At 35.9% G+C, this 26,013-nt stretch overlaps 5 protein-coding genes across 11 annotated transcripts; 2 read left to right on the top strand and 3 right to left on the bottom strand.

Moving 5' to 3' along the window:
• Positions 1 to 241: 241 nt before the first annotated feature.
• LOC111789962 (uncharacterized) lies at positions 242 to 3,139 on the top strand. The gene is made up of 5 exons (XM_023670707.2): positions 242 to 548; positions 629 to 673; positions 751 to 1,038; positions 1,127 to 1,308; positions 2,736 to 3,139. Exons 1-5 carry the CDS (start codon positions 332 to 334, stop codon positions 2,916 to 2,918), a joined length of 915 nt encoding a protein of 304 aa, XP_023526475.1. The 5' UTR covers positions 242 to 331; the 3' UTR covers positions 2,919 to 3,139.
• Positions 3,140 to 4,958: 1,819 nt separating this feature from the next.
• LOC111788387 (uncharacterized) lies at positions 4,959 to 9,055 on the bottom strand. Its single transcript, XM_023668721.2, has 9 exons — positions 8,654 to 9,055; positions 8,043 to 8,089; positions 7,585 to 7,687; positions 7,107 to 7,193; positions 6,229 to 6,312; positions 5,756 to 5,809; positions 5,516 to 5,596; positions 5,229 to 5,274; positions 4,959 to 5,127 (listed from the first exon to the last, which is right to left on the bottom strand). The coding sequence occupies exons 1-9, from the start codon at positions 8,954 to 8,956 to the stop codon at positions 5,057 to 5,059; spliced, it is 876 nt and encodes a 291-aa protein (XP_023524489.2). The 5' UTR covers positions 8,957 to 9,055; the 3' UTR covers positions 4,959 to 5,056.
• A 600-nt stretch (positions 9,056 to 9,655) lies between these two features.
• On the top strand, positions 9,656 to 12,197 carry LOC111801362 (cyclin-B1-2). Its single transcript, XM_023685340.2, has 4 exons — positions 9,656 to 9,854; positions 10,599 to 10,699; positions 11,193 to 11,290; positions 11,879 to 12,197. Exons 1-4 carry the CDS (start codon positions 9,729 to 9,731, stop codon positions 11,977 to 11,979), a joined length of 426 nt encoding a protein of 141 aa, XP_023541108.1. The 5' UTR covers positions 9,656 to 9,728; the 3' UTR covers positions 11,980 to 12,197.
• A 307-nt stretch (positions 12,198 to 12,504) lies between these two features.
• Positions 12,505 to 15,921, bottom strand: LOC111801354 (transmembrane ascorbate ferrireductase 2). Its single transcript, XM_023685328.2, has 4 exons — positions 15,554 to 15,921; positions 14,318 to 14,366; positions 13,106 to 13,305; positions 12,505 to 13,009 (listed from the first exon to the last, which is right to left on the bottom strand). The coding sequence occupies exons 1-4, from the start codon at positions 15,794 to 15,796 to the stop codon at positions 12,704 to 12,706; spliced, it is 798 nt and encodes a 265-aa protein (XP_023541096.1). The 5' UTR covers positions 15,797 to 15,921; the 3' UTR covers positions 12,505 to 12,703.
• A 713-nt stretch (positions 15,922 to 16,634) lies between these two features.
• LOC111800832 (uncharacterized) lies at positions 16,635 to 25,696 on the bottom strand. 7 transcript variants are annotated; one of them, XM_023684708.2, is made up of 11 exons: positions 25,473 to 25,696; positions 24,925 to 25,083; positions 23,892 to 24,597; positions 23,634 to 23,715; positions 23,039 to 23,114; positions 21,836 to 21,922; positions 20,984 to 21,117; positions 20,076 to 20,322; positions 19,159 to 19,222; positions 17,244 to 17,961; positions 16,635 to 17,155 (listed from the first exon to the last, which is right to left on the bottom strand). In XM_023684708.2, exons 3-10 carry the CDS (start codon positions 24,499 to 24,501, stop codon positions 17,429 to 17,431), a joined length of 1,833 nt encoding a protein of 610 aa, XP_023540476.1. In that variant the 5' UTR covers positions 24,502 to 24,597; positions 24,925 to 25,083; positions 25,473 to 25,696; the 3' UTR covers positions 16,635 to 17,155; positions 17,244 to 17,428. The 7 variants fall into 7 exon arrangements, with proteins under 7 accessions (XP_023540476.1, XP_023540493.1, XP_023540509.1 ...); XM_023684725.2 differs by having other exon boundaries at positions 16,635 to 17,148; XM_023684741.2 differs by having other exon boundaries at positions 23,895 to 24,597.
• Positions 25,697 to 26,013: the final 317 nt, after the last annotated feature.

The following is a 26,013-nucleotide window of genomic DNA, read 5'->3' as shown; positions in this document are numbered from 1 at the left end:
TAGTATGAGGCCCATTATTTGAAACACAATCCTAACAATATACACCAATAATTGAGACTCAAAATTTTGATGAAATGGACTTGTGGGAGCTACTTGTTCTATTTGGGAAAAAGGAACTCAGCCTTTTCAGATATGGGATAATAAAGGACAAAATTAGAGAAATAAATTTGACATTATACAAAACAATCATTAACTAGTGATAATTTGTTTTTACAGCATGATGGAGAACATTTGGGCTTATAAACTACTGAGAAGAGACCGATATTTGGAAGCTTGAAGGGGTTTAAAAGGCTTGAATTCAACTAGTTGCTCATAGGTTCAGAGTCTTGGAATGGAGCAGTTTCATTATAGCTCGCAAAGAAGGGAAGAACCAGAGGACTTCAATTTGAGAGAGTGGCCAGTTAAGGGAAGGTTCAAGTGTGAGAACACAAGTTCCAGACGTTTTTCAGGGTCTTATTTAAGAAGCTTAAGGGAAGATGGCAGATCCTTCAGATCAAACATAACCATCTCCAGCACTGCTTCTTCACCAGGCTATTACTCCATGAGAGGTACTTTAATTACTTCTCTGTTTTCTGGTTCAAGTCAGTTTTTCCTGTCATGGGTTTCTCTCATCTTTTTTCTTTTGCAGATGAAATTGACCCATCAACCTACTCATTCACTGCTGCTATCAAAGGTAACACATTCTTGTAAACACATCAGAAATCAATCGTTTTTTGGCTGTAAAATGTCAAAAATGGAGTTTTTGTGCAGCATTGCAAGCTAAGTCAAGATATAATATGTGGGAAAGCTTGTCGCCTGATCAGTTTTCTTTGAACTCAAAGTGGTATGAAGCAGAGAAGTATATCTGCAATCCTCTTTCAGGCGAGGTTCCAATGGAGTGTTTATCTGCTAAAACACTAAGTGCAAGGTCATTCAGAAATTTCAGTAGCAGAATCACCATGTCTGCTCCTTTAGTTTATTCCACCAAGTCAAGACAACACCATGAAAGGCCGATTACTTTTCCCCAAGAGGAAGCAGTTAATCGATATCCAATTCCAGGTACCATCACAAATTTTATAGCATGCTTTGAAAGATTTATTTGAAGTTGGATTCTCAATATGAACAAGTTTCCATGTTTGAGTTGTAGAAAAGAAAGTGGAAGGGATGACAAAGGATGTTGGAACTCAAAGCACACCACCTGAAAGAAGTTCAACATGTCCTAGCCCTGCTTCCACGCCTCCCATGGTGACATCCTTAAAGGCATGTGGGAAAGAAGAAACTAATTCACCAAATTCTTGTTCTACTCAAACAAAGAAATCAGAGGAAGGGGTATGTACATTCTTTGATCTTTGAAATGATAATCATGATTTAGTAAAAGGAAGATCAAAGGGGTTTGAAATCACAAGCTTAATACAACCCAACTAATCAAGAAATCTAGGAAGAAGTCATATAGCCTCAACAAAAAGGTTAGAAGTATGAATCACCACCATCCCTACGTATTATTAAGCTAAAAAAAATCAATCTAGGAATAAATTTCAGGCTGATTAACCCATAACCCAAAACATAAGAGTGCTAATAGTGCATTTCTACAAATGGGGTCGTCAAGATTAGGCTCGACTGATTCAGAATGAAGTTCTAACAAGATGGGGGAAGTGTAAGAGTAAAATTGACACCATTTTCTGCTTCTTCACATAGGCTTATAGTTCACAGTCCTATGATTTTCTCCTATCGTTGTCTGTTTCCCAACAACTCATACAGTTGTGGTTGTCTCTGTTTGTGGGAAGCATTTTCCGGACAGAAAAAAAGAATCAATCAGAAGGGAAAAGGGAAAAAGAGAAGAAAACTTGGAGGATTCTAACCAAGAATATATCAGAACATGAACAAAGCCAATTTCACAAAACGTATTTCCAAACCCCAACCACCATAAACTCTGTACCATGCATTTAACAATCCCACTTCCCCAACCATCTCCCCACCATATACTAGCTTTATTGTGGAGCCCATCGAGATTCTTTCCTGGAAAATACAAAATGGGTTCTCACAGTTCCTGCTACTTTATGTAGAAATCTCTGCTTTATTTCTCTCTTTCTGGAAAAAAATGGTTATGCATTTGTAGAGCATGGTCGAATGGCCAAAATAATGCAAAAAAAAAAAAAAAAAGTATCCGAGTCATTGCATCTGTCATTCATAAGACATCCACATGCTTGTACCTCAATATCAGTAAGAATAATTTCAAAATCAGTCCACAGGTGGGCTGGGATTCAAGGGAAAAACTAAAAGTGAAAAGAAACAAGAAAGTAAAACGAAAAAACAGTTCTCAAAGGTTATCGTCCAGCATAAGAAGTGAACCTTCTGGATCTTGTCTTACTGGTATGATTGAACTGTGGTTCATCATTTCACCAGTGTGGCTGGCTTTACCATTGTTTGGCAGGATTATGGCCTCATTATGGTGAGTAACTCGGGCTGTGTGCCTTTCTATTTTCCTTCCCAATAACAACAGATTTATACCTTTCAGTTGGGGAGGAAAAGGTAACAACTCTAAATTAATGAAACCTTTACTTTCTCAATCAAATGTATTAGAGGCCCAAAACATCATTTAGTTGTACGGTCCTTCACGAGGCTAAATTTCTCGTTTTAGGCATGAAATTTCATTCCAACACAGAGATATTGTACAACAAAGTTTGAGCATTTTCTACAGATTTCCAGGAGGGTCATGTTCACATAAAAATGCCTAAATTAGCAAATATTGAGTGCAGGTGACAATTAAAGCAAGCAAAGAAAAGGAGATGACAAAAGGAGAAAAGGGAGATAGAAACAGTGCAAAGGAGCAAAGGTGGAGGCAAGGTGGGTGCCTGTCATGGATGAGAACAAGACAGACAGATAAACACAAAACAAGAACGAAGAATTTCTTACCTCATTTGAATTTAAAAGGGTGCTGAAAAGTTCCTGAGCAAAATGGCAAAAGGAGATTCTATCTATATTCAGGCATATTTTCCCGGGTGTTAGTGAGGTTTGTGTTCATGTTAAGAAATTAAGGGCAATCATGGAGAGACCTCAGGCCTGCGTAAGAAAGGTTAAGGCTCTTAGTTTCGTGGTTCTCTCTGCTTTAGTTTATTGTTTATTGGGATGGTGAAAGTTGGGAGCAGCTTTATCTTTCTCACTTCACGTGCATGCCTTTTGTCTTTACCTTTAGACAAACAAACCTTTCAATAACTAGGATTACTGATCCAAGTCTAATATTATAGATAAATCATACAATGGATCCCTAAAAAGTGTGAAGTAAAAAGGAAGATTGGTCTAGTTGCAACACAAGTGCTTCATGAGCTAATAAAACAGCCCCAATCCAGGACCCACTAATATCAAAACAGTAAAAAATTCAAAACGTACATATCACATTAGTTTGAATATTCAAACATGATGGTGAAGAACTTCTAAAATCTTTTAAATATTTTATGAAGGAATAACCAAGTCTAAAAAAATGTGAATAAATAACGAAAACTATACTTGAACAACAAACTAATCGTGATATGGAACAGCAATTTCAACCATTCATATATATGAAGATTTGAAAAAAGGAATGTGCAAAACCTTTTTATGCACGGTACAACGACAAAAATCTTCTCAATGGCAGGTATCTTCCAACTTGTGTTTAAGGAACCATCCCATCTTCGAATACGTATGTTTTCGCACTTTACCCGAGTTCAATAGCTCGCCCTAGTTAACATACAGATATGCTCCCTCTAAAAGAACAATTTTTTTAAAGAATTTTCCGATACTAGTATTTTTCTGGCCCATCTAACTCAACTGAACAATAGACTTAAATCTACTTGATTCTCAACCATAGAAGTGATTTGAAGGAGATGCCATCTCTTCCATTAGGAAAACTCGACCCTCAGTTAAGATAGTTCTCCTCGACGAGCTAGTCAAAATTCCCTTTTTACAGCAAGGAAAATTGAGAAGCAGGGAGATGGGAGAGAGGAGACAACAGGACATCTGCAATGGAAGTCTCATGTGGACTTGACCCTCGAGAGAGTATATAAAATGGAGTATAAAAACACATGTTTCACGTTCCCCTCTTTTGGTGCCCGGTAAATTTTAATGAAAACCTGACTTTTACTCAAATCTAGCAACTTAGGCTTCAATATTAGTCGTAGCGTTTAATACTAAGCCCAAGTTCAGCTGTAAGGAACGCTTGTAAGACTTCATTTGGGATCAATTAACACCTCTCAACAGAACATTGTTTTTTGGTCTCGCTATCATTAATGTAATCAAATGATTGATGACCAATCTTAGAAATAAGATAAATAATGACGAATCACTGATTGGCAAAAATCTTCAATGGAATATTTTGAATGAGACTTCAAAGTGTCCTATGTGGCAATGACAACAGTTTAATGGTAATAAATGTAATTGTCTCACAATAAGAAAGCTATGTACCAATGTATAAGTATAACACTCTTTTGTTAATCTAAACATAGTTTAAGCGGTATAGCATACGTCCTTGTCTAAGAGTGAAATGTTCGAATCCTCACTCTCGTTTAACTCGAAAAAAATATAAGGCTATTCTACTTCACTAAGTTGAGGTAAAGCTATAATCAATATTGGCATTGGCATACGCAAGCCAATAATGCACCATGTTTATGGGCATGTGTACCGCATTGGGTGCCTTCTAGACTGTAGCTTGTAGTTTGCTAGGATACATTTCTTATTTCTGTGACTATACTAAGGGTAATTTCATTAATCAAATAACTAAGTGTGCATCATGTGAAGCGGAATAGGTACAGGTAAGCTAGAATGTCCTATATTAAGAACAAACTGTTTTTACATCATCTTCTTCATGGTGTTTTGGAGATGCCATTCTAAATTCAGGAAGGAAACCATCTTGGATGTCAGACTTTTCTCTTTCTAATTTTTTTTTTTTTGTGTGTATTTTTTCACTTTTTATAAACATTAGAGATCGGATGATTTTGAGTGCAGTGTTTCCAAAGAAATATATACTTACCAGAACTTCACTAGTGGACAGCAGTTTGTAAATGAAACAATTATATGTAGCAGAATTCGATTAAAACCGTATATTTTATGATGGTGAAGCACCAGGAATAGTGTTAGAAATAAGCCGGACTTCATACAGATCATTGTCTCCCTTCCCTGCAGAAGTTTTAAAGCAATGTTCACGCAAAAAAATTCAGTTAACGATGGTAAAATGACAAACAAAAAAAAGGATAAATTATGCGTAGTATAAAGCTCACCAACTTCAGCAGCGATCCCTGGTCCAAAGAAAGAAGCAAATTTTGCCTGTAAATTCATTAAAGAAACTAATTCAGTGGTGGTGATCTTTTAACAATGTCTTCACAAATAGGTTCGCTGTAAGGAACGCTTGTAAATCTTCCGAATATTATTCTTCCCTTAGAATTAGCAGAAACATTCATCATCATGACTACATCAGCGCTAGCAAAATATTGAGCAATTAAATATAATCCCCTAGAAAGTTAGCACTCTTTCTTCAACGATACAAGAAGAATCATGTCTCAATTACCTGTCTTTTCTCAAAATCTGACAATGTCAAGGCTTTGGCTTCAAACACCAAGACCAGACAATATTTTCCGTCTTCTGTAACCTAGAATTGTAGCAAATAGCAGAACATTAGAATCGTAAGTGCTGATAACATGCTATTGTATTCAGTAGTACTTCTAGTTGGTACAATCAGAAGCGTCCTAAGTACTGAGGTGACCAGTGATATATGAAATAAATACAAAGTCAAGTCACGTAAACATACTTCTTCACGAATACTTTGCAAAATAGGTGCACTCCTTCGAGGAATTCCCCCAGCCTGTGTATACAGAAGTAGAATGCAATGAAGATCGGTTAGCAAAAATCAGTGTAAAAGCAAAAAAATGAGAATTCAAATACACAATCGATGCAATTTCCCATTAAGGTCAAAATGTGTACTCCTGATCCTATGTATTTGATTATTTGCTAGATCCAAAATTCAAATGGGACAAGCATGAACCAGAGTTCAAACAGCTTTAGTCCAAAAATTAGTCAGCATCTAGTAGTGTATTGAATTCTAGTTTTATAACAATGCAACAACCAAGTGAAAGTGAAGCCAGCTTTCTATACTGATAAAGCAGGAGTCTTTGGAATTGATATATTGCTAATGATGTAAGAAGAATACACAACATTACGGCCACGTAAAAATGTAATCAAAGATCACATAAAAGAAGATTCAAATGGCGCCAGTTTACTTACCAGACCAAACTGGAAAATCCGTTTCAATGCCTCATCCAAATGTTGTTCATCCCCATAGCGGTACCTTATCACATCATCTCTTACCTAGTGAAAAACATTAAAAAGTGATTAGAAATATGAAACAGTTCATACAATAGAAATTGTGTATATACAAAATGATTATACATTTGAGATAATGTCAGTTGAACTCGCAAGTGACATATTATTGAAATAACAGTCAAATTGAAACAAAAGACGAGCTTCTTGTTCTTAGTGAATTAAATAATAACTTTTCAATTGTAATTTGGAACAATAATATTCACACAAAATGACAAATTCATTCTTCCCCAAGGTGTCGAACAACCCCCCCTTAATCGAGGCTCGACTCCTTCTCTGGAGTCCTCGAACAAAGCACACCCTTTGTTCGAAACTTGAGTCAGTTTTGACTACACTTCCGAGGCTCACAACTTCTTTGTTCAACATTTGAGAATTCTATTAACATGGCTAAGTTAAGGGCATGGCTCTGATACCATGTTAGGAATCACGACTCTCCACAATAGTATGATATTGCCCACTTTGAGCATAAGCTCTCATGGCTTTGCTTTGGGCTTCCCCAAAAGGCCTCATACCAATAGAGATGTATTCCTTATAAACCCATGATCATTCTCTAAGTTAGCCAATGTGGGACTCCCTCCCAATAATCCTCGACAAGTATAGATTTCCTCAAGTTTGGGCCCCACTTTCTTTCTCCAGAAGATTCTAATTACACTTTTGTTCCTCCTCCTCCCTCTCTAAATATAAATGTACAAGAACGGGGTCTATCAAAACAGTCACTCACAAGAAAACATATTTACAACATATTTTACTAGCATGGCCATTAGAAAGAATCAAACTTCAACCTGTTTGAGAATAGGGGTGGCGCATGATTCCCTCAGCTTTTGAGCTTCTAAATATGTCAAGCATGGCACTGGTTTGAGTTCAGCATACTGCAAAACAGTCAAAAGCTAGAATGAGTAACCAGATTTTCTCTACCAATTATTTTCCTTTTCATCTCAAGTACATGAAGCTAAAGGAATTAGGAAAAAAGAAGCAACCCTGCAAGGCCATTTCAGAAAGGAAATAACAAATGAAACATAGAAAGTGGTTGGACACTAACATGACACTACTTTTTGTAAAAAAAAAAACACCTGATAGAAACGGCTTGATAAATTTTTTAATTTGGAACAGCTACTGAGTTATAACTTATATAGGGTCTAGAAAGGCTGAAATGACCTGAAGATGGATGTGGCTACTGAAGTAACAGCCATTGAAAGCTTATATTTATCACGTTAATCCCTTTGTACACTGCAGAAGGGAAAAAAATAGAAAGTTATATACCTTCAGAGCCATGCCAATAATTGCAAGAGGGAAGCCATATGTTAGCATAATGGCAGACCACTCGGATCCTGGGAGGACATTAAAGTATGCACCAAATCCATACCTATATAGAATGAAAACAGATCAAATGTACAAGTTAAAATTTTGAAAAATACTTGGTTGTATACTGGTGGATAGGTATCTTTCTACACACTACCATCTGACAACTATGAGAAAGAAAGGTAGAAAATGAGAAATTTTCTTTTAAAAATTATGTGGAGTCCACAACATCAAAAAACTATTTGTAAACCAAAAGACGTTGTGTGAACAAGGGGAGTATGATTGACATAATTTCTTCCAGAAAATGAGAAATTGGAAATTTTTAATAGTAGTGTAGGAAGATACCTACTCACCAGTATGCGGTCAAGAATTATTTTATAAATTTAGGAATTTTGAGTCTCGAGGAGGAAACAACTTACGACAACAAAGAAATTCCAACACCTAAGCCAATAACACCAAATGAAACCTGTGGGAAAAAAAAGTAAAACACCACAATTACAGATCAAACAGACTATAAAGAAAATACATCACTATGCATAAAGAGAGAAGGTTGATTGTTCCATGCATTTGGGGCATATCAATTTTTTAAATCTATATGAGGAACATATTAAATGATTAACTTGTCCTAGTTTAATAGCTTAGAACATAAACATAGAAGTAATTTAACATAGCATGATATATTAAATCCAAATCTCTACAACATATATATTTCATCGACTAAAATTGGAGAGAACTTTCTTTCCTTTCCTTTTCCTTCCCTCTAGCGCATAGATAATTCTCGAGAATAACCAAGAGCTCCACATAATAAATGAAAAAAAGCTTAAAGCAGAGAAAATTAACGACGATAAAACTTGTCTCTTGTACAATTTAAACACTACTTTTCTCTCAAACATCTCCTCTCGTTTCTTCGCAACCATTATCAGCGCATTAAACAGAATTGAGAAATTCCAAACCAAGTGCTACCAGAGATATCCGATACAATTACTCTCAAGATTCAAGAATTCATAGCCATAGAGAATCAGAAAAATACTTTCGCAAGCGAGAATTCATCATCGGTAACTACTGCTTTATCCGGCGAGGCTGAAACAGAAGACGGCTGAGTAGTATCAGCAGCTCTAGCCGAGAATGTGAAAGCTAAACGTTGAGGCTTCTGCAGAGGAGCTCTCGGTTCGAAATGGACGAAAAAGTTGGCTCTACCGTTCCAATTGCCGCCGCCTGGCAGAGAGGTTGCGCAGTAGGGACGAGAGAAACGCAGAGAAACAAGGGAGAGGCGATTGGGGAGAGTGAATTTGTCATGAGAACAGAGAGCAGCAGGAGGCGATATTCCACTCATCGAAATCGACTATCTTTCTACCTGTCTCTGAAACTCTGAAGAACGGAGAAGAAAATGAAGCTCCGGTGGTTAACGAGAATGGAATCCGTTTCTAAACCCGCCAATTTTCACTACGTGTCCTCTTATTATCCATCACTTTTATTTATTTATTTTTATATTTTTTTTTTATAGTGTGGTGTGGCTTTTATTTTAATTTATTTTTTTCTTTTCGACCTTCGTTTTATTTTATTATTAGATTTTTTTTTTTCATTTTTCTTTTTTTTTCAAGTTTTTCTGTTGAACATAAGCTTTCATGGCTCTGATACCATGTTGTTAGGGGATCGATACCCGTTGTTAGCTCTGATACCATGTTAGACGAACACGACTCTCTACAATGGTATGATATTGCCCACTTTGAGCATAAGCTCTCATAGCTTTGCTTTGGGTTTCTTCAAAAGGCTTTATAATAATGGAGTTAGTATTTTTTTTTTTGTTTATAAATGGATGATCATTCCCTAAATTGGCGGCCACTCGACTTCCATTAATTTTTTAATTTATCCTAAAAAGTAAAATTGAAAATGTTAGATTAAAAACTAAAATTAAAATTACCCAAACCGATAAGCGCATATATATATCTGATTATTTTGGCCAAAAAAATGAAAACTTTTCTTCGAAGTCACTGTGTTTTATATAAATACCAAAACGATACCAGTTCGCAGTTCGCAGAGGCACAGCTTTCCGTTCTCGACTTGCTGAATAAGTTTTCTCTGAACTTGCTCCTTGAAGAAGAAAAATGGAATCTTCGAAGACAATAGCCCATGAAATCGGAGGGATCCAGAACGATGCGCTTCGATTTGGGCTCCAAGGCGTTAAGAGCGACCTCGTCGGATCTCATCCTGTCGAATCCCTCTACGAAACTGTAATTTCCTTTCCCTCTCTTTCTATCGCCATTTTATACAATGTGGAAAAGTGGACTGGAAGTTTCAATCTAAGTTGCCCTATTTGATTTCTGTGTGGATTTTGCTGTTTATTTATTGCAGTTAGACTAGATTGTTATTAGAAATAGAATCTAGATTCGTCGGAGCTGATGAACCACCGTTTGTCCATGTTTCTCGGATTAGGAACTTGTAACTTGAAGTTTTATTTCCTGTTATTATGGTCAATGCTCTCTTGTTATCCCCATATTTCAATATTTTGGGTGTCCCATCTTACAAATGGACAGTGGCGCAAATAGGTTCTGCCCTCAATTAGATTTCTATGGAGAGGACTAAGAGCAGCCATATTCTTTGGAACTTGTAATTAGTGACCATCCAGCATTCAGGAGGGGGGATCCTTAGGAAAAGCACCGAACAGCCTCTTCTGTCTTGATTATAGGGTTGGGGTGGGATGGTTGTCCCTTTTCTTTTTCTTTCTTCATTTGCTAATAGAATTCTTTATATCCAAGATAAATTTCTTATGGCAGCACCTGAAGGGCATTAGTTTGCATTCAAAACATTTATGAGATAAACACCATAAATCTTTCAAACAATTTTGGACATTTAAGTTGGTTTAGTCATAATGAACGGTATCCACCAAGAAAGGTGTATCAACCACAGTTTTTTCTAATTGGTTGAATCAATTTATTTTAATTTGATACATGTATATCCTTGTTTTCATGCTTCAGACGAGGAGAACAGAAGAGGAGATGAAAAGGAAAATTCTTGTGAATACATATGGATCTGCTTTTCCACTGAAGATGGATTTGGACAGGCAAATTCTTTCTCGGTATGGTTTTTCTCCTTGCATTGATGCTGGATCTCTTTTGGTGTGTTCTAAATTCGAGTATTAGTGAAAAGGCCAAAATCTGCTGTTTTGGTTATGCATTTTATTTTATTTTCAACTTTAATCACATTGCTAATCTTTGTTTTATAATGGTTTGGTGGGGAGCAAAAAGGTCATAGTTCACTCTTCTACCTCATGTGATTTTCTCTCTTCATACACATGTTAAATTTAGTTCTCTGGAAGTGTGGTGGGAGCACCTTTCCCCCTCATCCCTTGATATGCTAATGACATTAAAATAGGATCTCTTGTGGAATTAATGTTTGATGTGCATGAATTTAAATGGGGTGACTACAATCTGGCATCTACTTTTCTTTTCTTTTATTTTCACCAACATTTCAACTTGTGATGCCAGTTAAGTTAATTCAAGCTGTTGTCTTGTTGGAATTTGAAGATCATTGCTAATATAATTTTATATTCTAATTCAACGCTATTGCAGATTTCAAAGGCCTCCAGGACCTATTCCATCTTCAATGCTGGGTTTGGAGGCTCTTACTGGAGGCTTGGATGACTTTGGCTTTGAAGATTATCTAAATGGTAAAATGAGAACTTATGAAGTGACCTAGATCCTAATAGCTCATCTGATTCTGTTGTTCACTATATTCTTTTGCTTCATTCATGAGAGTTTTCAATTACCTTAAATAGTTCTTTTAATCTTAACAACTTTCTTTTATGACTATCTGACATTGGTGGGATGATTAAATCCATGAAGTATGGTCGGGTTTAGCACAATTAGAAAAATAGTATTCAGGGACCTTCACTTCACTTTCATAAAAGTATATTATACACATATTCATTGGATTAATGATCTTATTCCTCACTTTTAACCATCCTTCTTGCGACTACTAGCATGTCTGTTTGATGAAGTTCGCAAGAGTTTCCGCTGCTTCCAATAACCAATATCACATAGAATATGCCATCCACTAGTCTTTATGCAAGATTGCAGCCACTCATTTCCACAAGGGATGTTTGCTTTCACCTTTTTTTTTTTTTTTTCACTTAACATAATGAATCTGTGTTTTCTAGTCCTATATCGCCGTGTTTTCATGAGTCTATATATACCCATTTAGATAATAGTCTCTGCTGGTGTTTATTTACAACTTCCTATGTCAATGTTATTTGCAGACCCAAGGGAGTCTGAATCTTTGAGGCCATTGGACATGCACCATGGAATGGAAGTCCGCCTTGGTCTTTCCAAAGGACCTGTTTGCCCAAGTTTCATGTAATCAAATGGCCGCTACATCCAGAAGACAGTCCATCAGACAGCCATATCATTGCCATAGTTTACCCCTCTTTTTATTGGCACATCTGTTTGTTTGTTGGTCATGACATGTTTTCTTCTTATCAGTTGAACTTTTAGCTTTCATAGTTCTATGATCTGTTTGCTATCCCAACTTTTTATCTGATTTCTTATAAATAGTGAACTATAGCTTTCTTGCTATAAGTGTTGGCTGATTTTGAATGTTTCTAAACTTCCAGTACTAAAATATTTAACTTTTTTGAAATTGACCGAACTACTAGATATGAACTTTTCTAAACTTGGTTTGGATTTTTTTTTTTTTTCAATATTGATATTTTGCTAGTATTTGAATGGTATGACATCCATCAAATAAAATAACGTTGCACGTATGTGTTAACGTTTTTTTTTTAATGAAAATTGAAGGTGTAATATCATTGTACTATAAATTTTCTTAGCTTCGATCTGCTCAAAATCAAAGCTTAAATTTTGCCAAAATGAGTATAGCTCCACGTGAAAAGACAACATATAACATCTTATTCTCAACTAAAGAATCTGTTTGCTTCTCAACCTATGATGTGATTTTTGTGTTATGGAAGAATCTAACTGTCTCGAGTCAAAAATAAAGGCAAGTTCGATTATGATATGTTTACAGCAGGAAAGATCCGTCACGCAACAAAAATCCTTGTTCCATTTCCATTGGCTTCTTTATCCTATTCAGCTGGCCCCCTGAAAATGTCGCCTTTGCTACTCGATGGAGCGATAACCGCGAGAATTACAAGACCACCCAGAAGAACAATGAGGAGACCCAACGAATTTAACAGCAACGCCTCGTTGGAATAGCGTAAAATCACCTTGCTGACTTGAAGAAATGTAGCTTTTTCTAACAAGCCAGTAACAGCTGTAGCAATGGAAAGGCCATATATGTAAACACCAAAGAAAACATGCCATGGCAATAGAGTCGATCGGCTGTTTCTGGAGCCGCCTGGGTACCAAAAGGTTACAAATCCTGCAGTCCACTGTTAAAATGGCGTCATCCTAATGAGTTATAGCTCAACAAGCGGGCTCAAAAGTAAATCATGCCATCACACCAGCAGAAATTGCAATTTACGAACCTGGAAGCCGAACAGAAAGATCGAAACTAGACCCAACCATGAATGCAAACTGTAAAAGTTCTCGATTCCTTTGTCGTTGTGAAACTTCAGGGCAGCCCATATGCCAATCAGGCTTAAACAGAATGCAACAAACTGTACTGCAAGATGAACTAGTTTTCTGAAATTTTTGGTTCCTGAGACTGTCTTGTATGCCAACATTGCTGCATCAATACATCTAAGCACGGTGAACAGAACCATTGAACGCACCAGAATGGTAGGAGAATTAACTTTAACTCAAGTTTGTGAATGATTTCAGGATACATATTTCATACATGATTCTAAACCTGACCTCCAGCACGTTTCGTAAAATAACACGTTTCCTGTACAAAACCTAAGACCTACATGACAAAGCCTAGCAAATGTTTTATACTGTTAAGATCCTTGCCCATTATCCCAGTTTTCTCAACAAAAAAAAAAAAAAAAAAAAAAAAAAAAAAAAAAAAAAAGAAAACCAGCTCCATTCCCATCCCCAGCAAGCAATAACCATTCAGTAGTAACTAGTAACAACAGTACCAATCTCTCTCATACAACTCTACACCCCACCACCCAGGGAAGAAAAAATTGAGCACACTGAATGTTCTAGATCAAAAGAGCCACTTAAATTACAATCTACTAGTTCCAACTCTCCAACTCTGTTATTTCTCTTTAGAGAAAGGCAAAAGAATACTTGCTCTTTAGTAAGAGCCTTTTTTTTTTTTTACAACCTTCTTATCTTTGTGCCAACTGAAAGAGGTTTTCATAATTTTCTTGGCTTGTTCAGGAACATAGATCCGTGGGTATACCTGTAAAATGACTTTCTCTACGAGCCTACAAGCTTAGCTTTGGTTTAGGTTCCAGCTAAGGCTCAGGGAGTTCTTTCCCCAGGATTGAGTGACGATCTCATAACCCTCCACCCGTAGCCCACAAAAACGCTTATTTATATCAAATGTGATTTGGCTTTCCTCCCCCCTTATTTTTTTGTAATTTCATATCTCCTATCAAATGCAGTTTGTTTCTCATAAAAAAGTGATTTCTCACTTTTAACATAGTAGCATTATATTTTCACAGCCTACATATGCATTCAAATAGTCAAATACAAAACATCGCATCAAAACCGAAATGGAAGAAGAATCCAAACGTGTGTAAACTAGTGCTTCAAACTATAATTTAAGTCCAAAGAAAAAAGATATTTACCTTCACCATTTAGGAGTATAAGTCCAATCACCATAAGAACAGGATGGACCTACAAAACAGGAGCAACTTCACCAAATAAACAGGAAAATAAAAGGACAAAAAGAATTAAAAATTAAAGTTTCTATTATGTAAAGCATATAGAATATATCAACAGCAAAAATAATAATCATGTTTCCCTCGCGTGACATCATTAGATCCAAAAGTTTCATGACAATACCATTTCAATATTATGCTCATATCCTTGGTTTCTATCCACTACAAGACCAAACTTATAAACTACAAGACCATCAGATGCATTATTTAAGTAGAGTCCCAGAATGGGAGCGAACGGGAGTACACAAACTGTAACAGCCCAAGCCCACTGCTAGTAGATATTGTTCTCTTCAGACTTCCCCTCAAAGTTTTTAAAATGCGTATGCGTCTGCTAGGGAGAGGTTTCCATACCCTTATAAAGAATGCTTCATTCTCCTCCCCAATCGATGTGGGATCTCAAATAAACACTCTCCACTAGGATTGCCATCAAATATAAAATAAACAATTATACGAAGATATGCATTAAAAAATAATTTAGATACTAAGAACGAACCATGCTTGTTACTAGATTCATATAAGAGGCACAAGAAATAATAGTAGATAGCCAAATGTTACTCGAGCTAAGCTGTGTCAATAACAAAAAATTCTATTGACCTTGATATGAGCCACATGTAAAGAATGAATTCTATTTTGCATTATCTCCCATCTTTTTGAAACTGATAAGAAATGCAGATCATAGATGGCTGACAGTAAAAGGTGTCTATATGCATATGACTTCTTTTGCCCCCAAGACATGATCAGCCATTCAAAATTCATCTCTAAATTTGTCATGAAAATTCCAAACCCCAGAAAGAATAGACCCAATTACTCTACGCTTCATCAATGGGTTTAGAGCATACAATTCAAAACTACAGGAGTACATTAAACAGCCATTTCAGGCTGAAGCTGAGAAGAACTAACAATGGTGAGCAAGTAGTGAGCACCGTTAATTTCATTCCAAACATTTCTGCTGGTGACAAGCCAAATGGTGCTCAAATTTCAAACATCCAAATCCAAAATCCGAAGCAGAAAGACCAGGGAAAACTAAATTAACTCAAGACCCATCGAACATGCGCATCAATTCAGAAATCGGAAACAAGAGGGAAAAAAAACACACACGCAAGAGCAAAATAATTTGTGAATATAGAGGAAATTGCTAATTACATTGAAGATGAGATCCTTGTTATCTGAGATAAGCGCCAATCCTCCACGGAAGTGCAAGGTCCAAATGAAGACGAGAGTTGCCACAACCATCCCGAGCACTCTCACGGCCATGAAGATCGGGAACTGAACCGCGGGAACCGCCATTGGTTCTTCAGCTGATGAGATAGTGGGGGAAAGAATTGGAGTATTAGGATCTTCAATGGAGGAAATCGTGGGCAAATTCGAAGCCAATTTCAGCTGCATTAAGGAAAAACACTGATCGAATGAAATTTCAGACGTTGATTTCTCCCTAAGATCTCGAATCACTCATCGCCATTGGTGAGATGGAATGGAAATTTAGGCTTAATTTTAGTATAGAATATTTCAAAGAAAAAAAAAAAAAGGTTTTGCTTTACGTTGACTTTTGGATTAAGGAATCGAGATTTTCCTTGTTAATGTAATATACTTTCAAAAAAAAAAAAAAAAAAAATACTTACAAATATTAAATTATTATTATTTAATTATAATGATTAAAGTAGATATACCATCAAAATTGAATATATATTTTTTAATTAATTTTGAGAGATAGAATTCGCAATTTGAGAAAAATATCATTATATTAAAATTAATCTTAAATAGGATAAAATTGAAATTTTAAATTTTGTTAAGGAAAGTATCTGATTCTATAATAATTAACTTTTGAAATTAATAGAGAATAATTTTTGTAAAAAAAAGTTATTTTTAAAATGATTCATTTACCATAGTATTCACTTTTTAGCCCATCTTTATCCCCATAACTTACTTAGTTTGGTTTCGATATAAAGAAATCATAATATTATATATATATATATATATATATATATATATATATATATTATAATTTTAACTCCCAAACTAAGAATTTGAATATTTAATTTTTATGTTAGTAGTAGGAGGGCTTTCCTATGGTAGTCTCGTTGCAGTCTTTGATTGTCTATCTCATCTCGTCTCATCTTTCTTTGACTATATTTGTATGTAACAAATCATGTTAGCTTTACATGAGAGTCTTTAGAAAAAGACTAAAACGCTAAAAAAACACTCATCACTTGACCCGGAAGAAGTCTGAGTTTGAATTAAAAAATGATGAAAAGATTAAATCTTTGGACGAAGAGTTGGAAAACGAAGTGTCTGAAGTAGATAAAAGGAAGCTGAAATCAAGCACATGGCATAAAAGGTTGTTATAAAACAGAGCAGGCACTGGAAAAGAGAATGGAGAAGTTGAAGGAGAAAGAGGCAAATTATGATGCAAAGTTCAAAGCTTTGAACAAAGAGAATGGCCTATGAAATCCAAGGAGAGGAATCTCGAGGCGGAGAAGATACGGCTGAGATTACCTATCGGTCTCACAGCTTGCTTCGCTCCTTCTTGCTCCTATTCTCAAACCCACTTCTCCATCAGATGGAAGAAACCCCTTCTGATCGCCGATGCCCCGAACCACTATGACCCCCTTCAAGAAAAGCAAATGCGGGGTGGGTGAAGCTCGGCTCTGAGGAGAGGTTGAAAAATGGGAGATTAGAAACTGAAGCTCATATCCATGGGGAGCAGGAAGATCTGAAGGTAGCCCAAGAATCCTTTGCAGCTAAAAGCTAGTATGGAGATTGAGAAATCAGTACAAGTGAATAACCCATATACAGCAGAAAGTCAAAAATTCAGCAACTGATTTCTCAGACTCACCCATATATGATTCTTCTATACAGGCTCTCCATCTCTAGTTTATTTCCACAAATAATTCTTTCAAATTCAAGTCACCTCATCTTCACCAGCTTTGAAATAAGGATGTCAAACCTATTTCACTTCACAGCCTCAATTCCTTCAGAAGGTATTTATTTCTACAAAGCCTGGCTATTTATCTCCAAATATCAGCGTCTTCTTGGTGGTGAAAACAGCGGAGAACTCTGAGAGCCATATCTCGAGTAATCGTCGTCAAGCACTGGGCTTCTTCTACCTCTATCTGAGTGGACCCTCCCCAAATTTGGGGTCCTTGACGTACCCCTTGAACTTTGGGAGTCATAACTAAAATCTTGACCACCATACCTCGGAGTGAACGACATGGGAGGACTTTTTACCGAGTCAACGCCTGGAGGTCCGTCGTCTCTGTAATCCCGGGACCATCGTGGTTGAGAGTGATCATTCCCCCTCCCATCATAATCTGTATGATGGTTCAAGCGCTGGTTCGACCAGTTTCTAGGGAGACCTGAACTTGACGGTTCAGCAGCCCAAAGTCTTTCATCTGCATTTTCTGGGATTGGAGCATTTATGCCAGGAAATTCAACACTCATCTTCTTTCGTGGGTTACTATACTCTGTCTCAGTAATTTCCCCATCTTCCTTTTCGTCTGTTTCCTCATCGGCAAATATTGTAATCCCTGACGGCTGATCCTCATTTTCCGGATCTGAAAGATAACAAGTTTTTTACTGCTATTAAATAGTGAACATAACACTGCAGAGGAGTTCTTTATTTCATTTTTGTTATTAAAATGGTTAGAGATTTATCATCTTTTCTAGTCAGGAAATCTAGATTCAATTTGGCATCATTCTAGGGTTAGCTATGTTGTAACCCTAATCAGGTTCGGTAAGTTGGAGTCCTGCTGGATGGTTTATTTCGTCAAATCTACACTCCCATTTTTGTTTCAACTAACAGAATTTCACCGATAGAATTAAATTACAAATAGCATGTGATATCTCACATCGGTTGGAGAGGAAAACAAAACATCTTTTATAAGAGTGTGGAAACCTCTTTCCGTGTTTTAAACTATGAAAGGAAGCCCGAAAGGGAAAAGCCCAAAGAGAACAATATCTGCTAGCAGTGGGCTTGGTTTGTTACAAATGGTATCAGAGCCAGACACAGGACGGTGTGCCAGCGAGGACGCTGAGCCTCGAAGGAGTAGACACCGGGCAGTGTGCCAGCGAGGATGCGATGCCCAGAAGGGGGTGGATTGTGAGATCCCACATTGGTTGGAGAGGACGAAATTTTCTCTATAAGAGTGTGGAAACCTCTCCCCAACGGACGCATTTTAAAAATCTCGAAGGGAAACCCAAAAGGACAATATCGGCTAGCGGTGGGCTTAAGCGGTTACATAGTAGAACCCCCAAACCAAGAACATCTCCAATAAGCACAGAAGAAAGAATGACTAATCATAAAATTGATCGTGGAATGGCTCAAAGCGGAAGAAACAAGTAACGAATCCAAGTATTTTCCAAAGATGTAACCTCCCTTATCCTCTCCCTTCAAATCTCCCAAGAACTACTCTACTAAGCATTGAGCAACAAAACCCTAAAGTTTATCCTGAAGAGATGACCACATAAAATCAGGAAGAGGAAATATTTCACGAGAATTCTCACAAGTCGAATGCAGCAGGAAACAGTGAGAAATGCATCAGCCAGATAATAACTAAAAGACAACTGTTAATTGTAATGGAATCTGAGTTAAGAAAACACAAAATGCTGCCACAAAAATAATTTCTTTTTTGGCAATGGAAGTAGCACCTCTCATTGATAAAAACAAAAGAAGGTACGAAGACAATAAAATATTAAAAGAAGTATATGTAATGACTGAATTGAAAGCAGCATTGATAACGTAATGTAATTACCTAGATATCCCGGTGGGTATCCCAGCTCTCTCATTCTGTTAAGCCAAGGGGGCGGATCAAGTTCCTGAATAGTGAATAGAATATCAAAACAGTAACCACATATGACTCCAACTCATGAAGTTTACGTGTATAGATCAAAATTTCCTATTTGAAAATACGTACTAAATTATGCGTTTAATTTTCAAACCATACACCAATCTTCATTGATTTCTAAACTTTTGTTTGTACCTATTTAATCTCGAAAACTGTTTATTTATGGCAGATGACATCAAGAGCCAAACAGACCAAGAGACAACCTAAGCCCTCAAATTCCTAGTTTTTCTTTAGGAGGATCATAAACTCCTAAGATCCAAAAGGACAACTATCAGTAAGGCAAAAGAGAATAGATGCTCAGAAAGGGGTAAGTTCACATCAGAAGGAGACAGCCTGAGTAAATCCGACAAGAAATCCAAAGGGACTTAACCTGGACCCTTTTATACTATAGCACCTTTTTCATATTAGCCAATCGGAGTTCGTATTCTAAGCTCCCGAGGCAACATATATATATATATATATATACACACATTAGTTGATAATTCTTCTATTGTGGAAAACAACATCCTCATTTGACATGACTTCCAAATTATCTAATTGCCAATTCAAATGGCTATGCACATTACACCTTCTATAGGATCATTCTGTTCCACTCAAAATGAATTAACTATTGAAACCATGAGCTGAAAAAAAAATCAAAGCTCTCTTGGAAATGCTCTTGGGAGAAAAGAACATCAAGCACACAATCAAATGGTAATCACTTGCAACCAAATTGGAGTCGAAGTTATTAATTGTAATACTGCGGCCAGTATTAAATTATTATTTGCTTTCCTATTGACAAGCCATGAATGAAATAATTCTTAAGAACAAGATAGTTATAATACCTTGAGACCTAACAATTGCCGTGTTTCAGCATCAAGAACTCCTGGCCTCAAATCATCATACTTCCCACCGCGTGAATTCTGATAATATCGGGTTGAATTGCGTGAGCCAGAACTATAATGTTTTTTAGACTTATTGCGGGCATTATTAACTGCAGCATTATCTCTAGGTTTTCGGCAATCCTTTAAGGAATGATTGTAAGAACCACAATTGAAACATCGGCTAGCATCATCAATTATCTTCTGACCTCTAAAAAGTTTGCCAAAGAAAAAAGAGAAAGAAAAAAACAAGTTCAAAGTGCTGTAGTAAAAGGGCAAAAGATTAACAAAGCACTAATGGAAGGCACCTAAACATCATGCAAACCCAAGTATACACCCGTATTAATATTAATGTTCTTTACTAGACTAAAAAGATATGAACTATTACAAAGAATCCCATCATTTCCATTGCCATGGAAAACATGGAAATCAAGGACTAGTTTTCATTTTTAATATAAAGCTACCTTTACTTCTTAATATTTTCTTGTCCCTTGCTATTAACTCAACTCATCAACTCAAATTTCATGAATAAATAAGCTTCTGACTCACTACAATGATAACAAAGTATTAATTAGCCTTAACTTCACTACAAGACTGATACGAGTGGTCCTTGTATGGCATTAGGTAGAAGTTTCTAATCCTTTAAACTTGGTGCACTGTAACCAGATTACCTGATTACAGCAAAAAATGAATAGAGTTCTAAAATAACATATCCACTAATTGCACTCTAGGCAACATATTTGCAACATACATGCGAATTAATTATTGGTATTGGATCATTGTTTCCTGTTCTTTTCATGTAATAGTCCAAAACTAGGAAGGGTAACCCACTAAAATATTTCATCCAACAATGGTGAATAAAGAGAATTTACCCTTCCGTATTACTCGAATCATTGGCTGAAGTCAGTCCTAAAGTGAATCCCCGATCATATAGTGGCACAGAATTATCGTCTAAAGGAATAAAACTTTGCTGCTGTTCACTTTTTTTGTTGTCAATCCAGAAAGTCTGCAGTTAAACAACGATTAAGAAGGAAAATACAGAGAAAGTAGCTAAGAAAACAAGAGAGGAAAAAAACTAATAAAGCATTCACAAATTCTTTACACAACCATATATATACAAAGAACCATAAGGGAAAATAGATTTAGTTTTTTTTTTTTTTTTTGATAAGAAATAATTTCATTGATGAGTGAAATTTACAAGAAGAATGTATAGTCCATGGTGTTTACAAAAGACCTTCCCAATTTGCAAAATAGATTTAGTTTTTGCCTCCAGCGTCAAACTGAATGAAGAATAATAACATGAACAAAAAGAAAGTTTGTCAACATATTCTCATATTGTGTATCCACAAAGTTATCAGTTTCTTTGTTTCCACGCCCGGCTCACATGTTACTAAAGCAAGTCATCCAGTGAGTTTGTCAGACATATATCTATTGATTACTACCAGCAATTCAATTGTTCAAACACGATGGTCTGTGGTCAAACAAACATAGAATAAGAATGTTTCAAGAATGACAAAGGCAGATTGTAACTTTTCCTCTCGAGTTGAGACTTGGCACAAAAGATATAAATAGAAGGAAGTAAAAGAACAGGAAACAATGATCCAATGCCTACAATAATAGCTGCTAACTAAACCCAAAAATAGAATCGCCATTCAAAAGTGATATAAACATAGGTCAACAATCTCAAATATAAACGATTATGGACGAAAGGACAGGATAGTCACCACGGATGAAATCTTCTTTGTGCCAACAAAGAGAGCAGGAAAAAATGTCTCTTCTCCAGATTCTAGATTTTCAGATTCTTTATCATCCTGAGCAGAGAAAAAAACAAATTCAATTAATTACTCCACCTCCCCACCAAAAACAGACAAAAAGCCAAAATACTCATCCAATGAAAAAAAAAAAAAAATATATATATATATATATATATATATATAATTTTGACCAACTAAAAGGACTTAATAAAGATTTTCCATGAAATGTTAAAAAGAAGAAAATGGATTTCAGAAGAGAGCAGATCACCCTAGACGATAAGGTTTAGAAATACGAGGGATTACCTTTGTAGAATCTAATTCACCCCAGACGTTTAATTCATACATTGCACTAAACAGCACGTATAGGTCTTCAGGCATCACACTCAAGAATTTTGTCCACAATAAACACTCATAATATCACTTTCGTTCAAACTAACATGGCAGTTTATTTTACGATCCTCCAGCCGGTCAAGAAACCAGTTCTTCCTAGACTCGGCTACACATTAGAGTCCACAATAAACACTCTCATAAGATCACTTTCATTCAAATTAACTAGGTAGTTTATTTTACAAGCACCCAGGCAGTCAAGAAACCAGCCCTTCCTAGACTCGGCTACACCGTAGAATCCTTGGAAAAACTTTAGCATGCTTTCCATAAACTTATTAGTTCACTAGAATAATGGATTCACTGAGCTCTAGTGTTTTTCTCCTCAACACTTGTTAATCTTCATATGAACCTACATGGTATAGACAAACCCATACACATCATTCAGGTTCACTGGTTGTAAGTCACACTGCGAAGGGGATTTCATTTATTTTAGAGGATAGCAACCTCATCAACCTATAGCTTACCATTTGACCACTAGCCAACCGTTGGAGGCTTGCTTGCTTCTTCATTCAAAGTCAAAGATTAAGAGCCTCATTTTAAGAAAGTTGAAACAGGAACAATAACTCAAGATGGTGAACTTTAAATTTAGAAAATATCAATTGTGAAGAGAAAGCATAAACAGAAAAACACTTGTGTACAGATGGGTAAGCCTCTATTTAACTATTCAACAAAATTAGATAGAAAATAGTTAATTCTAAACTCCAAAAGATTGTATATAACTACATCTTGAACAATAAATCAGAGAAACTAGCTGCAAAGCAAGCAGCACTGACGGATGAGGCTTACTTGGCATAGAAAACCTTGTTGAGCATGCCACTCAGACCACTGCTTTAATAATTCCTCGAGCTTTTGTTTACTAGCTCTGGAAATGAGAAAATGAATCTAGTTAGAAACTTACAAATTATGTTGCTGAAAGTACTCATCTATAAGTTGTTTGACCAACATTACATTTGAACTTTTTTTATAAGAAAATCAGCTTCAACAGGATTAATAAATAAATAAATAAAAAGATAAAATAAGTATTACAATCGAACATTTTGAAGGAAATGAAGAAACATTTTTAGGGGGGTGTGAATTGCCAAATAGGAGAACAATGTTCAATGACAATTTAAAATTTATATGGGCTTCGATGACAAATCAATTTCAGAAAATTGCTTCATCTCACTACTGATCAGTTATTCGGATGTACAAATTCAAATGATGATAGTTCTCTACTCAGTACCACTGGGAGCACTCTAATCCCTTAAAATCCTAATGCAATCAATATCACCATGTTTTACCCTTTTTGGCACGGATAAATGTTTCTTAATTATAACAAAATGTTACATTTTATTAAATAGAATAAATAGATTCATTTTGCAGCACCAGTTACACAGCCAACCTTGTTAAAGAATTATACACGATGTGCACTGAAGGCTGTTGCTCATCCATGGCTGTCCTTGGTCTTTTCACACCTGATATTGCTGGATAAATAGAAAAATAACTCTTAGTAACACAATTAAAACCTTGTAAATTATAGAAAATTAGAATAGGATATGCCTTAAAAAGATAATATATATACACACAGACATATAAGGCTATGGATCAATTTTTGAAAGTAAATCACGAAAGGAGAAAGATTCAGAATAAAAAACCCAACTACCACCACTCTTGTGAATCTTACTGGGGCCTCCAAGATGGGATGGAGACAAACCATTCTCAACGGGCACTCCAGAGTTAAATCCATTGAACTCAATTGAAACTCTGTTGGTTACAGACAATTGACCACCAGTTTTCAAGAAGGATGAATTACCAACCAAATCCTTTTCAAAATTTCTACTTTCAGCATCATAAACATCTCCATATCTCTGATGAAGTTCATTCTGCTGCAAGAGCTCTCTGCTTGGTTGTATGCTCTCATCTGCAGAGTTGACTGACAGGTATTCTGCTTCAGTCCGTATTGTATTATTCCCATTTCTACTTCTAGTATTACTAAAATCTGGGAGGTTATTCAAATCCTCAATTTCCATATCCGAATCAGAACGTTGTGTTTCATCATTAAGGTCAGATTGAGGTATGCAATGCGTATCTTCAAACTGTCCATCCTCAAGCTCAACCCTCTTTATGCTTGCATCATCGTCCTTGCACTTCAAAATACTTGATTGAGAATAAGCTTCTCTTCTTTCATTACAGCTAAGAGACTCATTACTCTCGTCATCATTACCAGAATCACCAGAAGCTGGCAGTCCAATGAAATCCTCAGTACCCATAAATGGAGATACAATGGACAATTCTGTAGCAAATAGTTAACTTGGTAACTGTAGATTTAATCAGCAGGAAGAAACTGAATCCCAGGCGGAAATCACCTATCAATAAAAGGTAGCAATGGCACATGTTAACGCCATAACAACACTAAGAACGCTTCAGGTAAAAGTAGACTAGGAACTTAATTAATTATATACAATTTGAATAATATCAATATCAGACTTAGAATCCAATAATTTCAAAGAAATCTCAAGCTTTAAATGTAAGAATCATGGAACATATCTAGGACCCGGTTTCAAATTCCCCTAGAGGCCCACCTTTAGGATATTAACCATCTACAAGCGACTTCATTGCATAACATTGTAGGGTTAGATACTAATCCAAGGAACTGCCGTCTAGAAATTCTGAATATGAAGAAGAATACATACCAAGTTGTATTAAAACTAAAACAGCATCATAAAGTTGACGTTAATGTATTTTTCAGTACAACAAATTTGGGGTGGACATTTGAACTTCTTTAATTTCTTGTAATCAGCACTCTTGTCCAAGCTCCTTTATCATAAATTATTACGCAAGGCTTCAACGTACTGTATCAGCAACATCAAAACACCAATCCAATGGAAATTAGATGCAAATTATGAAAACGGAAGCCGAAAATTTGACGGCAAATATAAATGAGCCAGCGTCCTATTAGAGGCAAGTACAGCTACTAGAATTACCAGGAAATCATTTGTAAGCACCAAGCAACTTTTCAAATTTAAAATTTTCGAAAAAAAAACAAACAAACATTATTTAAACCATGCATTGAGAAAAGCAAATTCAGACTCAATAGTCAAACGGGACTTTGTAAACAGGCTCAAAATTTCCATAATTCGAGCACATTCCAGTTTAGTTCAGCCTACGTGGTAATCAACCAAATAAGAAGAAACTAATGGTAAGAGGAGTAAGATAGAAATTAGGGTTCTGGAAAAGGTACCTGAGTGGGTCAGTAGCATTCGGACCCTGAATTGGGAAAAGGATAAGCGGAAGAAGGTAAAGCGACTGCAAGAGAGATCTGCCGGAGCCGGAAATTGGAAAAGATCCGCCAGATCATGACGACGAGCAAGGACAGATCAATTGATCCGGGCGGCGTAGTAAATGGATGAGTTCTGGCCGTACGATTCAGATCTTTTTTCCTTTTTTCTTTATAAATAAAATCCATTTTAACTCTCAAATTGTCCAAATTGTTCCCAACTTATTTATTTTATATTCAATTTTTTTCTAATTCACTCACTAATTATCAAATTTTTATTTATATTAAATTTGGAATAATGTTCTCTACGAATATAAACTTAGGGAGAAACTTACATTCTATACTAAATAAAAGTATATAGTATATAACGTTTTTATATATAATATAGTAAAAAATCAAATATCCATTCATTCAATATATATATATATTTTTTTTTTTTTACAACATTAATATTTATCTTTCTATATAGTTTTGATATATAATTAAAAAAATAAAATAATAAAAT

This window comes from Cucurbita pepo, chromosome 1, assembly GCF_057944985.1.
Source record: "Cucurbita pepo subsp. pepo isolate OVF chromosome 1, ASM5794498v1, whole genome shotgun sequence".
Lineage (NCBI taxonomy): Eukaryota > Viridiplantae > Streptophyta > Magnoliopsida > Cucurbitales > Cucurbitaceae > Cucurbita > Cucurbita pepo.
The sequence above is the reverse complement of the archived record's forward strand: the minus strand, read 5'-3'. Positions and strand labels throughout refer to the sequence as shown.